General features: G+C 34.2%; 1 protein-coding gene across 5 annotated transcripts in view; it reads right to left on the bottom strand.

Moving 5' to 3' along the window:
- Positions 1 to 7,780: 7,780 nt before the first annotated feature.
- Positions 7,781 to 18,534, bottom strand: part of LOC132719396 (neurofibromin-like) — a 38,183-nt gene continuing 27,429 nt past the window's right edge. For 3 of the 5 annotated variants that reach the window (XM_060703158.1, XM_060703159.1, XM_060703157.1), the window contains exons 35-36: positions 10,689 to 10,735; positions 7,781 to 10,421 (exon numbers count right to left, since the gene is read on the bottom strand). In XM_060703158.1, the coding sequence (XP_060559141.1) occupies positions 10,092 to 10,421; positions 10,689 to 10,735 (377 nt within the window). In that variant the 3' untranslated portion in view covers positions 7,781 to 10,091. Of the gene's footprint in view, positions 10,422 to 10,688; positions 10,736 to 11,484; positions 11,504 to 17,087; positions 17,173 to 18,534 lie in introns of all 5 variants that reach the window. The other 2 variants (XR_009624220.1, XR_009624219.1) reach the window with 2 other exon arrangements.

The following is an 18,534-nucleotide window of genomic DNA, read 5'->3' as shown; positions in this document are numbered from 1 at the left end:
TTTTGTTTAGTATTTAGTTAGATTTTGAGTCTAACCAAGCTTGTCAAGTGATATTCTAGATTATTGCTATAAGAACCAAAATATCTTTCTATAAACTTTACATCACAACAATTTTGCTTTGTCTTAATTAAATTCCATGTTGAGAATGTACAATTTTGGGGGCATTAAGTTAGAATATCCCAAAATTACATGCCAAAAATCCCTATGTAGAGGTTACCACACTGTACAGTGATATTCCAAGAAGAAAATGACCCAAGGTGCCCTTCTGTACAGCGATATTCCATCATTATTGATAGAAATGACCTCAGGTACCCCATTTTGTAGTGACATTTCATCATTACTGGAAAAGGATGACCAAAGGTTCCCTTAAGTACAGGGACATTCCATCATTGCTAGTAGAGGATGATCCCAGGTTCCCTTAAGTACAGGGACATTCCATCATTGCTAGTAGAGGATGATCCCAGGTACCCTTCAGTTCAGGGACATTCAATCATTGCTAGTAGAGGATGATCCCAGGTTCCCTTAAGTACAGGGACATTCCATCATTGCTAGTAGAGGATGACCCCAGGTGCCCTTCAGTACAGGGACATTCCATCATTGCTAGTAGAGGATGACCCCAGGTGCCCTTCATTACAGGGACATTCCATCATTGCTAGTAGAGGATGATCCCTGGTGCCCTTCAGTACAGGGACATTCCATCATTGCTAGTAGAGGATGACCCCAGGTGCCCTTCAGTACAGGGACATTCCATCATTGCTAGTAGAGGATGATCCCAGGTTCCCTTAAGTACAGGGACATTCCATCATTGCTAGTAGAGGATGACCCCAGGTGCTCTTCAGTACAGGGACATTCTATCATTGCTAGTAGAGAATGACCCCAGGTACCCTTCAGTACAGGGACATTCCATCATTGCTAGTAGAGGATGATCCCAGGTACCCTTCAGTACAGGGACATTCCATCATGCATAATAGAGGATGACCCTAGGTACCCTTCAGTACAGGGACATTCCATCATTGCTAGTAGAGGATGACACCAGGTACCCTTCAGTACAGTGACATTCCATCATATTTTTGTTTGTTTGTTTCATTTTACGCCTTTTCCCAACAGTATTTAAGAACAAGAGGTCGGTCACCTGTATATAACCCATGGGCTTTTATTTGAACAAACTTGGTAGACACCGATAGGAAGATGTTTCATGCTAAATATCTAAGCTCTAGCTCATTGGATTTTTTAAAAGAATATTTTTTAAGTTTACTATACACATATAGTTTAAAAACAATGACACCCCTGGGGCGGGGCCAGTTTTGACCCCAGGGCTTTAATTTGAACAAACTTTGTAGACACTTACTAAAAGATGTTTCATGCTTAATATCTAAACTCTAGCTATTTGGGTTTTTTCAAAGAAGATTTTTAAGTTTTTGCTATACACATATAAGGAAAATCAATGACCCCCGGGGCAGGGCCAATTTTGACCCCAGGGCTTTTATCTGAACAAACTTTGTAGACACTTACTAGAAGATGTTTCATGCTTAATATCTAAACTCTAGCTATTTGGGTTTTTTCAAAGAAGATTTTTTAAGTTTTTGCTATACACATATAAGGAAAATCAATGACCCCCTGGGGCGGGGCCAATTTTGACCCCAGGGCTTTTATTTGAACAAACTTGGTAGACACTCATTAGAAGATATTTCATGCTAAAAATCTTAGCTCTAGCTCTTTGGGTTCTTTAACAGAAGAATTTTTAAGTTTTTACTATATGCATATAGGGAAAATCAATTACCCCCTGGGGCGGGGCCAATTTTGACCCCAGGGCTTTTATTTGAACAAACTTGGTAGACACCCATTAGAACATGTTTCATGCTAAATATCTTAGCTCTAGCTCTTTGGGTTCTTTAAAAAAAATTAAGTTTACTATATGCATATAGGGAAAAATCAATGACCCCCTGGGGCAGGGCCAATTTTGACCCCAGGGTTTTTATTTGAACAAACCTGGTAGACACTCTTTAGAAGATGTTTCATGCCAAATATCTAAGCTCTAGCTCTTTGGGTTTTTTAAAAGAAGATATTTAAAGTTTTTTCTTTCTGATGCCATGGCAACAAGAGTTCTGCATGGAATTAAATTCTTTGAACAATTTTTAAAGGTGACCACCAAAGGAACATTCCTGTGAAGTTTGGATGAAATTGGCTTAGTGGTTTATGAGAAGATGTCATTTAAAGTAAAAGTTTACGGACGAAAAGCGATCTGTCACTTTGTGACAGGTGAGCTAAAAAAAAAAGCATACATAATAGAGGATGACCCCAGGTACCCTTCAGTACAGGGACATTCGATCATTGCTAGTAGAGGATGACCCCAGGTACCCTTCAGTACAGGGACATTCCATCATTGCTAGTAGAGGATGACACCTGGTGATCTTCAGTACAGGGACATTCCATCATTACTAATAGAGGATGACATCAGGTACCCTTCAGTACAGGGACATTCCATCATTGCTAGTAGAGGATGACCCCTGGTGATCTTCAGTACAGGGACATTCCATCATTGCTAATAGAGGATGACACCAGGTACCCTTCAGTACAGGGACATTCAATCATGCATAATAGAGGATGACCCCAGCCTTTTCAGTACAGGGACATTCCATCATTGCTATTAGAGGATGACACCAGGTCCCCATCAGTACAGGGACATTCCATCATTGCTAGTAGAGGATGACCCCTGGTGATCTTCAGTACAGGGACATTCCATCATTGCTAGTAGAGGAGATCCCAGGTCCCCATCAGTACAGGGACATTCCATCATTACTAGTAGAGGATGATCCCAGGTGCTCTTCAGTACAGGGACATTCCATCATTGCTAGTAGATGACGATCCCAGGTCCCCATCAGTACAGGGACATTCCATAATTACTAGTAGAGGATGATCCCAGGTGCTCTTCAGTACAGGGACATTCCATCATTACTAGTAGAGGATGACCCCAGGTGCTCTTCAGTACAGGGACATTCCATCATTGCTAGTAGATGACGATCCCAGGTCCCCATCAGTACAGGGACATTCCATCATTACTAGTAGAGGATGACTCTAGGTGCTCTTCAATACAGGGACATTCCATCATTACAAGTAGAGGATGATCCCAGGTATACTTCAGTACAGGGACATTCCATCATTGCTAAAAGAGGATGACCCAAGGTACCCTTCAGTACAGGTACATTCCATCATTGGTAGTAGAGGATGACCCCAGGAGCCCTTCAGTACAGGGACATTCCATCATTGGTAGTAGATGACGATCCCAGGTGCTCTTCAGTACAGGGACATTCCATCATTGCTAGTAGATGACGATCCCAGGTCCCCATCAGTACAGGGACATTCCATCATTACTAGTAGAGGATGACCCCAGGTACCCTTCAGTACAGGGACATTCCATCATTGCTAGTAGAGGATGACCCCAGGTGCTCTTCAGTACAGGGACATTCCATCATTGCTAGTAGAGGATGACCCTAGGTGCTCTTCAGTACAGGGTCATTCAATCATTGCTAGTATAGGATGATCCCAGGTGCTCTTCAGTACAGGGACATTCCATCATTACTAATAGAGGATGACATCAGGTACCCTTCAGTACAGGGACATTCCATCATTGCTAGTAGAGGATGACCCAAGGTACCCTTCAGTACAGGAACATTCCATCATTGGTAGTAGAGGATGACCCCAAGAGCCCTTCATTACAGGGACATTCCATCATTGCTAGTAGATGACGATCCCAGGTGCTCTTCAGTACAGGGACATTACATCATTACTAGTAGAGGATGACCCCAGGTATACTTCAGTACAGGGACATTCCATCATTGCTAGTAGAGGATGACCCAATGTACCCTTCAGTACAGGGACATTCCATCATTGCTAGTAGATGACGATCCCAGGTGCTCTTCAGTACAGGGACATTCCATCATTGCTAGTAGAGGATGATCCCAGGAGCCCTTCAGTACAGGGACATTCCATCATTGCTAGTAGATGACGATCCCAGGTGCTCTTCAGTACAGGGACATTCCATCATTGCTAGTAGAGGATGATCCCAGGTACCCTTCAGTACAGGGACATTCCATCATACATAATAGAGGATGACACCAGTTTCCCTTCACTACAGTGACATTCCATCATACTTTCGGTTTTGTTTGTTTGTTTGTTTGATTTTACGCCTTTTCCCAACAGTATTTAAGAAAGAAAAAAGCATGCATAATAAAGGATGATCCCAGGTGCCCTTCAGTACAGGGACATTCCATCATACATAATACAGGATGACCCCAAGTACCCTTCAGTACAGGGAAATTCCATCATACAATGTACATAGTAGAGGATGACCCTAGCTACCCTTCAGTACAGGGACATTCCATCATTGCTAGTAAAGGATAACGCCAGGTACCCTTAAATACAGTGAAATTCCATCATACATAAAAGAGGAAGACACCAGGTACCCTTCAGTACAGTGACATACCATCATACATAATAGAGGATGACCCAAGGTACCCTTCAGTACAGGGTCATTCCATCATGGCTAGTAGATGAAGATCCCAGGTGCTCTTCAGTACAGGGACATTCCATCATACATAATAGAGGATGACCCCAGGTACCCTTCAGTACAAGGGACATTCCATCATTGCTAGTAGAGGATGATCCTAGTTGCCATTCAGTACAGGGACATTCCATCAAACATGATAGAGGATGACCCAGGTACCCTTCAGTATGGGGACATTCCATCATTGCTAGTAGAGGATGATCCTAGTTGCCATTCAGTACAGGGACATTCCATCATTGCTAGTAGAGGATGACCCAAGGTACCCTTCACTACAGTGACATTCCATCATGCATAATAGAGGATGACCCCAGATATACTTCAGTACAGGGACATTCCATCATTGCTAGTAGAGGATGACCCAAGGTACCCTTCACTACAGTGACATTCCATCATGCATAATAGAGGATGACCCCAGATATACTTCAGTACAGGGACATTCCATCATGCATAATAGAGGATGACACCAGGTACCCTTCAGTACGGGGACATTCCATCATTGCTATTAGAGGATGACACCAGTACCATTCAGTACGGGGACATTCCATCATACATAATAAGAGGATGACCCCAGGTACCCTTTAGTACAGGGACATTCCATCATACATAATAGAGGATGACCCCAGGTACCCTTCAGTACAGGGACATTCCATCATTGCTAGTAGAGGATGATCCTAGTTGCCATTCAGTACAGGGACATTCCAACATTGCTAGTAGAGGATGACACCAGGTACCATTCAGTACGGGGACATTCCATCATACATAATAAGAGGATGACCCCAGGTACCCTTTAGTACAGGGACATTCCATCATACATAATAGAGGATGACCCCAGGTACCCTTCAGTACAGGGACATTCCATCATTGCTAGTAGAGGATGATCCTAGTTGCCATTCAGTACAGGGACATTCCATCATTGCTAGTGGAGGATGACACCAGGTACCATTCAGTACGGAGACATTCCATCATACATAATAAGAGGATGACCCCAGGTACCCTTTAGTACAGGGACATTCCATCATAAATAATAGAGGATGACCCCAGGTACCCTTCAGTACAGGGACATTCCATCATTGCTAGTAGAGGATGGCCCAAGGTACCCTTCAGTACAGTGACAATCCATCATACATTATGGAGGATGACACCAGGTACCCATCAGTACGGGACATTCCATCAATGCTAGTAGAGGATGATCCCAGGTGCCCTTCAGTACAGGGACATTCCATCATTGCTATTAGAGGATGACCCCAGGTACCTCTCAGTACATGGACATTCCATCAATTTGCAAGAAATCCTTTAAAGTGTGAAATAATATATTGAGCGTACAGTACATTGTACACATGTATATTTGCATCTGTTCAGGGACGTAATTTTTTTGTAATTGATCATAAACACTTTCCACCGTCAATTATTGGTCAGTCATTATAATAGTCAATCTTTTTAATCTTTTTACCAATTCAAATTACCTGAACATTTCAAAAAAGCAGGATTTCACAGAGAAAATAACTTGAAAATGATCACACGGATATTATTTAACTTCTGTTAATTTAATTCACTCAAGAAACGCCATGGCAATATTTCAGCTCAAGATGTTAAGGAATACATGAGGTGCTATTCACCACATTATTATTATAGTAAACACAGGGCATATTCTTAAAACCACTTGTCTTTCATACATCACAGTAATTTGTAGTTGATCATCTGTATTAACCAACAGTATGATTTTATTCTATACATATGGTATAGGATAGGGAACAGAAAAGAGAACACAGATATACATTCACCTTTTTAAATACTTTTTTTCGACTCTGATCACAATATAGCACAAGTTGCAACATCAACAGTTCAATTACAACAGCACTAAATGCAAGACAACAACTTTATCTGTAGGCAAAATAATAATAATTACAACCAAATAAAAATACTTGTTATAATGATGTGGTAAGTTATGTACACCTGCTCATAGATTAGACATTAATATTAATATACTGGCTCTAGTGTTCACCATCACCATAGAAACTGGAGCTTTATCTAATTAATCATATTCACAAAAATAAACCTAAAAAATCATACAAGAAAATACAGGTCTTGATCAGGTTTCTTTCCTTTTTTATGTTTCCTTCCGAGTATCAATCACCATAATCCATTATAACGAACATTAAAATATGCTCCCACACTCTTATGATGATGGTGAACTCAAAATACATTTGTATTCTGTTTACAATAGTTTTTATCCGATAGTTAAACATCAATGAGATTCTAAGGTCTGTTTATTGTATCATATATTTTTAAGTCCATGTGAAATCTTGGTAATAGACACCAAACTTTCTGTACTGTAAGTCTCTCCAGATAAAATCATATAATATTTATATGTACATCTACATCTTTATAGTGAAGCATTACAATACGACTGGACACAAAAAAATACTCGACTACGCAACATATTCAAATATTGAAAACTGAAAGACAATGCAAGTTACATATATTTACGATAATAAGAATTTATGGCAATACCAGAATGAGGCTCGTATGTCCATCGAGATAAAACACACATTCTGTAATAAAACCTTGTTCTTTTACAGCCTTACAGAAATATACAGCTAAATTATACACACAAGTCCAAAAGATAATATACAGCAATTCTGACAGATATGAATGTTCTGATGGAGAGATTTAAGTTGAAACTAGTTTTGAGTATGTGGGATATTTCCCTTATTAACAATTAATTAAAGTGCATATTTAAACTACCTTTTGTTAGGAGAAATGATCTATGTAATGTGATTTGTTTTTTACAGATAATTTGTATTGGCATGTATATGTTAATGATATTCATTAAATAAAAAGCCAGACTGGTATCGTAATAATATAAAATCTTTCTAATGAATAGTGACAATGCTTTACATATATATGGTGTATTCATTTAAAAAAAATATTCTAATTTAATCTTAAAGGGACTCCACTGAGGTTCTTTGACATAATGGGACTGAAAATGTTTTTTTCCAGATAAATGTACCATTTGTTGTACATTTAAACCACTAATCTTTGTACAAAATTTCATTTGCGCACTTCGTTATTCCAGAATAGTTATTCAAATTGTAAAAAATGACCCAGAATGAAAAGCCTTTATATTTCTTACTATCTTTGCATATATTTCTGTTTAAAGTGCCCCAGCTCATTTATGTAAGAAATTCAAATGTTATGTTTTTAGGCTTTTAAACCTTAGGGGAGTCCTTTAACTTGACCAATGAAGAATAGTAAACAATGTTTTTTACGGACATCCTTTATTCCAGTTACTGGTAAGAAACACCCCGAACTTTTACACAAAATGAATTTCTTATGACAAGTCATACAACAAGTGATGTCATCAATGACATCATATAATTTGAACCATTTGATTTTGACCTGTTCTTGGAAATAAAAGCCAGTTATATGAATTCCTTTTGAGGACCAAGCTTGCAGATGAATGTCAGTAATTAAGAAATAGGAAGATATAAAGGTACTGAAGATATATAGAATGATGAAGACATTTAGTATCAAGTTTTCCAGAGAATTTTAACCAGTCCAACTTATTATTGGATGACTATCATCTTTATCATCTACAAACCAGCAACACTACTTGATTTGTTACAGCCAGTTACATAACTGGAAAGTTCTTCATTTGATAAATAACTAAATGGTTTTCATTTTAATTGGACACAAATCTGATAAAAAATTTCATAAATATGATGCCAACATATTCAATTATTCTAGTATTTAAATGGTAGCAAACAGTGTTGTGTAAATAATTTAACAATCTGTACTCTTGAAAAATGAAATAAATACAAAGACTTTCACAACTAAATCCTTTCATGAAATAAATAACAATGGCTCAATAAACAACTTTGGCAATAACATTATCTCTATTTCATCAAAGCTGACATCAAATGTTCTAATATTAACACATACATGTGTGTACTAATTTTAACACACATCCTAATATTAGTAACATATGCCCTAATATTAACACATATGTCCTTATTTCAACACAAATGTTTTGATAATAACATATGTCCATATATAAACACATGTCCCAATTTTAACACATATGTCCCAATTTTAACACACATATCCCAATTTTAACACACATGTCTTAGTATTAAAACACATATCCCAATTTTAACACACATATGTCTTAATATTAAAACACATATCCCAATTTAAACACAAATGTCCTAATATTAACACATGTCCTTATATTAACACAGTGATAAAAAGATAATTACAACCACTGGATACTCGACTCACTGATTCATAACATCGCTATAGTTACAATGTCACAATCCAGACACATGGGGAGGGGGCTCCATAATAAAACGTTGAAAACATTATGGGCAGGTACTCATGATCACAACAAAAACTAGCGAGAAAAAATTAAACACTTGATATACAGAGAAATGATAATTTAGCTGATAACATATATGTCATAAAGACATTTTTTTGGGAAAGTACTATACATTATATGCTGAAATAATGAAGCTGGGGGATGAGAATTATGCAAGCAATAAATAATGTAACAATATATAATACACAAAATTATAATAATACGGGACTAGAAACTGTTCCTTTTCTTATATACACATTAACAAAATATGTCTCACATCTTAACAACAATATTCATATCTCATCAGAGACACAATATTTATATATAAACACAAAGTCCAATATTTAATAAAATATTCAAATGTTCTTAAACAAAACAATAGGGGAAAAAATCAGTAGGCAAACTTCACTACAGATTGGCAATGACTTGTTTTTTTACTACAAGTAAGATCAACATTATTTAAGCTTATAACCTTGTTTCAAAATCATGTTACACAGTAATTGTCAGTAATAAATAACCAATTTTAGCAGTCAAAGAAAACTGTAAGAGTACACAGTTTAAAATAATCAGGGCATCCAGCTGTCGAGGAGCATATCATCTCCCAATTGTAATATAAATGTAAAACAAATTTTATTCAGGTAAAATACAGAATAATTAACATATCTTAATTAACGTTGCTTCAATTTTATGTGTTCAATGGACTTGCATTGCTTTCATTTTGGAATGTCCACTCTTGAATAAAGGGAATTCCATCTAAAATACTAGTATTCAAGATGGCACAGTGGCACAGACAAATAATTATCTCTGTAAAAAATCAAGGAGTAAAACTAAATGAAGTTATTTCATTACAGATACAATGAAGATGTATTAAAAGCAGATCTCTAAATTATGTAAGTTTTAAAGATAACTTCAAAAATACTGAAGTTTACCTATATGAATATAAAGCTAAAGTCTTTTTTATAACTAATAAGATGATGTGTTCTGTGTAACAACATATAATTCATAAATCAAACACATCAATAATATCTAACATTATCACAACTTATGTTCCAGTAAAACTTTTTTTAACGTAACGGTTTTTTGTTGTTGTTAAATCCAGTGTATGAAGAATTTTGTTATCTTGAACCAAGATTCAAGTCAGTTTAGACTGTTCTTTGAACCAAGATTCAACTAATCTAGGCTGTCAATCTTTTTCTTACTGTCCTTCCGCTTGAAACTACCAGCCCTGTTTTTACTAGAAACATTATTAGCAGATCCATGTCTGATCCGAGCACCATTAGCTCCGGACCCGTTCTTGTCATTATCTTTGTCTGTAGGGGAGTGCATGCTGCCCACACTGAGGCTAGACATGGAGCTTGAAAGGTTGAGATTTGAAGAAATTCCCAGTGAACTTGGGTACGGGTTAAGAATGTCAAGGTCGTCACCAGGGAGACAAGTCTCTACCATCATGGCCTCTAAACAGTTCACAAACAATTCTGCTGTGTCACTGCTCTGTGGTGACTGAAAGACAATAATTACCAATATTTACTTAGTTAAGAAATCAAAGTATAGAAATACCAGCTAAAAGTTGTGTTTATTGTCTGACACTTCTAACTAAGCAGAGACTGTTTGGTATACAACTTTACTGATAAAGAAAAATTCTATTTATTTTGTAACATTTCCAGCTAAGCAGATACTGTAAGGGTCAAATAGTAGGTATACAACTTTACGTATTGATTGAGAGAGCTTTTTACTATGTATAAAGCGTGACTAATCAAGAATTTTTACCTTTGTAAATGTTCCAGCAAATCTCCACAGTCCACCAAATCCTATACCTGCAAAGTAAGAAAAACATAAACTTAATATAACGATTTGTGTCTCAAATGCTTGACACTCTTTCACCGACTAATTCACAACCCAAGAATGGCTACAGTCAAATTATACAAACAGTTAAGAAAAGCCAATTACCAAAATGTCTGTCACAGGCGGTTTGAAACTTTGATTTGAGCATTTGTATAATTTGACATTTGTAAGCTTATAACTATAAAAAAGAAATACTAATTATACCAAAGTAACATTTTATTATACCAAATCAAGATAAAGTACACCAAAGAAACAATAACTTTGCCACAAAGACACATTAATTTTTTCAAAGAAACATTTAATATACCAAAGATTAACATTAACTATGTCAAAGAAACAAACTATGCCAAAGAATCATTAACTTGCCAAAGAAACATTGTCTATGCCAAAGAAACATTAACTATGCAAAAGAAACATAAACTATGCCAAAGAATCATTAACTTGCCAAAGAAACATAATTACATTAATGATTTATCACACATTTTACATTATGGAATGCGATGAAAAAGATGTACCTGCATTGTATAAAAGTTGACCTAAAATATCAGGTTAACAGTAAAATGAACATGGGCATTATAAGATATTAGATAAAAACTGCCTAACACTTCATATATACTCTTATCTATTTTAAACTTCACAAAATGTATGAAACAAAAACAATTTTTAGCATTCTTCCATATATATGAAAAATGTGAAAATAATGATTTAATTATAAAGAAACCTGTTTATAAGCAATTTATCTGAAAAAGAAAAGCAATAATGTAAAAGTGAAGGACATTGTTTAAATTTAATTTTATTTCTATAAAATCATGAATTCTGATGCATACATGCAATGCTCATCATTTGAAACATACTGGTAACCTTAATTCAATACAGCATCTGAATATGAGAAAATGTGATATGATGACTTTGTGGCATGATTATTCTACATTTAGATATGATATATAACATGTGACATGAGGTTATAAGATGTGACATGACAATTTTATCATTTGATGTGAAATGATTATTTAATTATTAGATGTGATATCATTATTCCATTACTAGAAAATGACCTGATACTTTCATCAGTGGATGTGACATGATTATTCAATTACTAGATGGGACATGACTATTCCATTATTAAATGTGACATGATTTTCCTATTTTTAGAAAAAGCAGTTTCCTGTACTGGTTGGAGAGATAACTCCGACACTAAATCACATATTTTTTGCAATATATAAATTATCTTCCAGTATATTTTAAATATTGAACAACCTAAACAAAGTTCAGTTCAAAAACTTTACATTACACTACGAAAATTATGTATGAAAATGGAATCTGGTACTTCTTTAAGGTCTTGAATGAGGTATACAAAACATGGTCTTTTTACCCCACAACAGTAGATAAAGTCGACACTTAAATGTTCAATTAAAAAATTACTGGAAAATCAGCACCAATAATTAATTTTTACATCTTATATGGTTTATCTATTTTTTGTTAATATTTAAACAATTTTTCAAAAATCTTGCCCAAGTCAGTGGCCTGTGGTCAATACATTTCTAACTACCTTATTGTAATTTAGTAAAAAGAACGTTTTGAAGCAGTTTTTGCCTACAAAATGTTTAGGTTATTTAAAAAACATTAAAAAGTTTACCAAATTATAACAAATCATCACATTCTGTCCTGTTCCTATACTATTAGATGATCATGTGCTTGTTTGTTGAAAAACAAAGCTAAAACAATTATATTTATCAAGTGTCGGGGTTATCTATGCGTCGGAGTTATCTCTCTGACCAGTAATATCATAAAGATCATTGAGGTACATATGCATTATATTACAATACCCCACGGTCCCCACCCCTTTTATTGTTACTATTCATAAAAAAAACCTGACACAGGTAAAATACTGAACTTGTTGCACTAAAACTCAAATATAACCTGAGTTTATAAATATATATATACATTTTGTATATATATATTTCTAATGCATAAGAGACACGCATAACTTGAATTGAAAACTTCAGATAAAGTTAAGCAACATTATAAGACATGCACTTTGTTCTTATTTTGAGATGCTGTTGTACAGAAATTCAGCAAGCAAATTTAACATTCACATCACATAATTATAGAAATTGATGCTGAAATATATATATATATGCTGTATAAATGGTGCAATAATAACTAGAAAGCATTTGAGAAAGGCTTACAAGATATTGCATCAAACTAATAATTATAAATGTGGTATAATTATGCAGAATTTTCTGTGATTTGGTCAAGCTAACTGATATAAAATCAATTGCCCCTTATGGTTTTTGGCTGGATCTGCATCAACATTCTTTTATTTGAAGAGACCATCCAGCTAGCTTAAAGAAAGTTGCCACCTACTTGTGTTTGAAATGATTCATGGTGGGTCATCTGAGGTCATCATCAACAAATAGAATGTAAAATCATTAGATGTCATATCAATGTTGATGTGACCAAACCTATACTTAAACTTCATTAAATATTGTACAAAAGTTCAGGGGATGATTTTTAAAGACTTTTTTTTCTATTTTTAGCTCTAGTGGCTATTTAGTTTATATGTTTGGTGGACTCACAGACATTAATTACAAGGTATTAGAAACTCCCAGTTAACCATGTATAACCATGGACAGATGATTATAATGTAAAAGAGTTAAAGAGCTGATAAGGGACAAGAGGTTTTAATTAGAGTAGATTTAATAAAGGATATACCCTAGTTGCAATCTGACCAGCAGACATTGAAGAATACATCAGGTTCAAATTTGATCAGACATTGAAGAATACATCAGGTTCAAATTTGATCAGACATTGAAGAATTACATCAGGTTCAAATTTGATCAGACATTGAAGAATGAAACCAGGTTCAAATTTGATCAGACATTGATAATTACACCAGGTTCAAATTTGATCAGACATTGAAGATTAAATCAGGTTCAAATTTGATCAGACATTGAAAATGAAACTAGGTTCAAATTTGATCAGACATTGAAGATGAAATAAATGCATTAGAGAATCTGCTTACAGATATGATAGCTTGTCATTAGTATATAAATGACAAAACATCCACTGGCAAATATATGTATAATACATGATGTAATATATGAGAATAGACAACTCGCCAGATATAAGAGAAAGATTTTGAGCAGAAACATTTAGGCAAACATAGAGTTCAACATAGAGACATATACTTGAGTAGAGGTAGAGATACACAATAAAACACTTAAATTGTTCTAACGAAAATGTATAAAACATAAATACATGACTGACTAGAAGTCTACAGGTACATTCATAAAACATGTGACACAGTAGTCAATATTGAATAAACAAGGGCAAGTCTACATGCCCCCCATCCCTTATAGTGGGGGCACAAAAAGTTCAAACCCAAACAAGACGAAAACAGACCTTTTATGTATGACACGCCAATATTAGATTGGACAAGTCCATTTATAAGATCATAGGTTTACTCAAGTCCTTATTACTGCTTCATCAAGATTAAAATAAACTTTATACAAATTGTCTATACATGCATAGTTTAAATATATAAAATTTGTCACACTGTTTCAGTGATTAAACAAAAGCCAAAACGTGCTTATTATCACTCAACTAAGAAAATCGAAAGTTCTCAAGAACAAAGCTATTTTGGTCTCCAGACTTAAATAACTTCTGTCTGGACATTGCTACATCTAACATTTGAGACATTTAGTTTCATAGGGTAAACATTTTTTTAAAAATCTTTTCACATGTAGGTATATAACAGAAGTTACCCTTGGGACGGGCCATTGGTGATCCAATGGTATTATTTATGTAATTGTTGAATCTCACTTAAATGCTAAATACTATAAGTTTGGAATTCTATCTGTATCAGGAGAATATTTATAATAGTTATCATCCTATAAAATGTTATATGAATGTAATCTCCTAAGTGGAGACACTTTTGACCTCAAAAGAACCAGGCAATGCAGCATGCCAAATACCACACAACATGGTCATGCAGTTTCTGAATTTCTGAAAAAAGAAGACTTACAAAACATTTTGATTCTCATTAACTAAAAGTGCTACATCAAGGGCCGAGCCAGTTTTTGACACGAGTATATATAACTTATTGCTACATGCTTATAGGTTATTTTGTTCCAGACAAGAACATTCAAATATTTTTTATGTAGTGACTGAACAGTGAACAGTGCAGACCATGAGCTGAGACAGATGTTAGGAACATGCGTACATTATCTTGGTCTGCACTGGTCACATGGGTAGATTTTGTAGCCGCCAAAGCAGCCTTGACAAATGATTTCTAAAATAAAATTTGCATATCAAGTAAGACTTTCACATTAAACTGAGGAGTTTGATTTAAACCCACAAATATTTACACAGATTCCCTAAATACATTCACTACAATAAATTGACTAGTATGGTTACAATGTAGGAGTGGTCTCTGATTGCAAGCTGCTTGGTACCAAATATTTGTGCAATATTAGAAATGATTGACTCAATATGAGACATATAATACAGTTAAGATATTACAGGATACCATCGCACAAACCAACTTTCATATGCAATCTGTAAATAGTTTGTCAATCAAATGCCTGACATTAAGGAAACAACAAGATTGAATTGCATTATACTATAGGAAATACAATGCAATGCTACTTGGTATGGCAAAGGTAAAGAAGGTATGTAACCCGAGATTTCACTCTGCAAATGTAAAATTACAAGTTAAAGTTAACATCAAATGTCAGGATTATATTGTTAGAATGTCATAATTTTCTACACAAGATGCAATAATTTCTGGTTAGTGACAGTACAATATATATAACACAACACTGTGTACATGAATCTGATAACATTAAGGTAGTTCTGTATATCAACAGTAAATCTTATTTTAAGGTACTTTCTCTTTCAAAACATTTATATAATATAAATCATAAAAGAACGAGTGTCCAGAACAATATCCAGAAAATATGTAGTATGTTAAAACATTTGATAATTCTAGTCAGACAATTCTGATATCACCCAAATTGATAATAAACTGGTCCAAAAATCTGGACAAATCCATTTATGAAAATCTAACAGGTTAAGGGATAGAATGTTCGCTGTTTTGTATTTTTGTACTGTAAAGAGATGACAAATGGTCAATATACAGGACTACCTTAATAATAAACAACAGAGAGCATGCTATACAATGATGTATGTGTGATAGAGAGAGAGTGGGAGAGATAGATAGAGAGTGTAACACTAGGGGTTTAAGGAATAGCTGTTGCATGTTGTAGACATTATTATCTTGACAGGACACTGACATGTTATAATGTACTGATCATGATAATTCATTATCTCTCATAAAAATGATTAACCTGAAAACATAAATCTTTCATCAAAATATAAAGCTTGTCGTTAAACTTTTGTTTAACTTTTTGAGCGTGTTAGTGGCCAGAATGTCCTCTATATGCTACAAGTACATGTATAGAGATCTATGTTAAGCTATGTACCGACTTTTGTTCAGCTTTTTATTGAAAATAACAATAGAAAATTCTGACTGAAAATTGTTCAAAACCAATATACAAATTTAGCTGTGAAAAAATGAACAGTTCTTTCTTGGAGCATGAAAAAGGTGTCAAAATATTTTTTGTTTGCTTGCCTTAGAAAGATAACACTCTTATTTCATAAAGTACATGATTACATATATGTTTGGAAGTACATGTACAATTCTAATAAAGTATAAAGCTGTGTTTGTTTTTCAAAGCAATAAAAAGTTTGAAGGCTTGGTAAATTACAGAAACCTCTGTTGACAAATATAGTAATTATTATTTTCATATGTAACTTTCCATGGCAACAAGTAGAACTTTGTTACTTGTTAACAACCTTCGCAAATAAATGCCATGGCAGAAATAATTTTAAAGACACTGCATTTTTTTAAACTTTTTTTTCCTGTCTTATTTCACCTTTTGCTCAGAGTTATGACAAAAAAAACATTGCTTTTTGAAGATTTCCTTTTTTTTGTATTTATTAAAAAAATGGTAAAAAGTAGAGCATTATTCAAGCAATTATAATTTGATGTACAAATGGATGCAAAACAGCATGATCAATACATTATTACATATACTTAAGTTACTTTAAAAAGCTCTGCTGTTATCACAAAATGCGTCAAGATTTTCATAATAAACATTTTCAAGACTGTATCATTTTTTCTTGTTAAAACATTTTTTTATGCGGTTAAAACTCGATTACATCAATGCTGACTTAAAAATAATTAGATTTGTTCATATATAATTAAGATTAGATTTGCTTGTTTGTTGTATTAGATTTGTGTATAAATGGAGTCCTTACCCCTAGAGTCACTGTGAACATAGATGGAAGAGCTCTATAAGGTCATGGTCACCATATTCTTCTAGGGGATCACTTGCGGGACTACCTGACAGAAAGTAATGAACTAAGGGGTCAGACAACAGGCACACCATACATTTATGCACACATCCAACTAGTTAAGTATAAAATTAACCCAGGTTATAACAGTTTAGAATAAAATGTAATAATACAATAATTATCATAAGTAAAAACCATATGCATAAAAATAGGTGTTTACTTATTAACATCTATGAATATACTCCAGTCTGTACTTTTATCTATACTTAAGGATGAATTAAATCATAATTTCCTTTCTTTTTCCCTTTTTATTTAATGCTTTCAGTGTCAAATATTGTTTTGTTCAATGCTTATAGTCAATTGAAATGTATAAAATGATTCATGCATTTCTCATGGTAAAAAAAAGTTATTTAAACATATTTTGACAGACAAAACAAACATTACAAATTTTTTGCTTACAGAAATAGTACACATACATTGTATTTTATCAAAGTTCAGAAAGCTACCAGCAATACATGTACCAGATCTATTAGATTTGAAGCTGTTTGATCTGGTATACTAAACAAACTCAGGTTCCCAACATAACAAGATTTTTAAATTTCTTTCTAAAGCTGATACATGATAAAGTAATGATCTTTAATGTTTTTACCATATCAAAACTTAATGCGGGACTTTTCATAAAAGTAACAGATATATATGTGTACAGAACCAAGTATGTAACTGTACCTAGTGAAGCCGCTTATACAGTTTTAAAATCCACATGAAAAGAATATATCAAAACAGAGTTAAGGATAATTCTAATGCCATCTTAACAGTAAACATGTTCCCATGTCTGACATCAAATTATAATATCTGACTTCCCATAAAATTACAATACTTAAATGTTTAGCTGATAAGACATGTGTGTACAATAATAATTATTCTCCAGTGGACCTACAGACTTAAGTTGTGCGATCTTTCCACAATACCAGAACTTTTTGAAAGTCTAACAACCTTTTATATATTTCATTTGAGCAGAAAAATTCAGGCTATGTACAAGGACAAACGAAAATCTTAAACAAATAGGTTTTTTTCTGTCTTTCTTTCAAGTTTTTTGACTAAAAGTGTACCTGTAAAAACCCTCTCCCACCCTTCTGCCCCAGAAACAAAATCAATGTATTAATATCAAAATCATACAATACCAAAAAACTACTAGAAAAAAATCAGACAAGAAATAAGAAAAAAAAAGAAAAAACAATTTTATCTACCACACAATATTCATACATGTTACTGGTAAAGTAAATCAAACCTGTTTTTATGAAAAAAGGAAACAAGTTAGAATGTCTAGTACTAGGATGATTCATAAACTAGTTATTGTGTTTGTAGGAAAATGCTACAGAGTTACAGGGGCACAGATTTTGTACTCTTTAAA

This window comes from Ruditapes philippinarum, unplaced genomic scaffold, assembly GCF_026571515.1.
Source record: "Ruditapes philippinarum isolate M1 unplaced genomic scaffold, ASM2657151v2 ctg1891_1_1_1_1, whole genome shotgun sequence".
Classification (NCBI taxonomy): domain Eukaryota; kingdom Metazoa; phylum Mollusca; class Bivalvia; order Venerida; family Veneridae; genus Ruditapes; species Ruditapes philippinarum.
The sequence above is the reverse complement of the archived record's forward strand: the minus strand, read 5'-3'. Positions and strand labels throughout refer to the sequence as shown.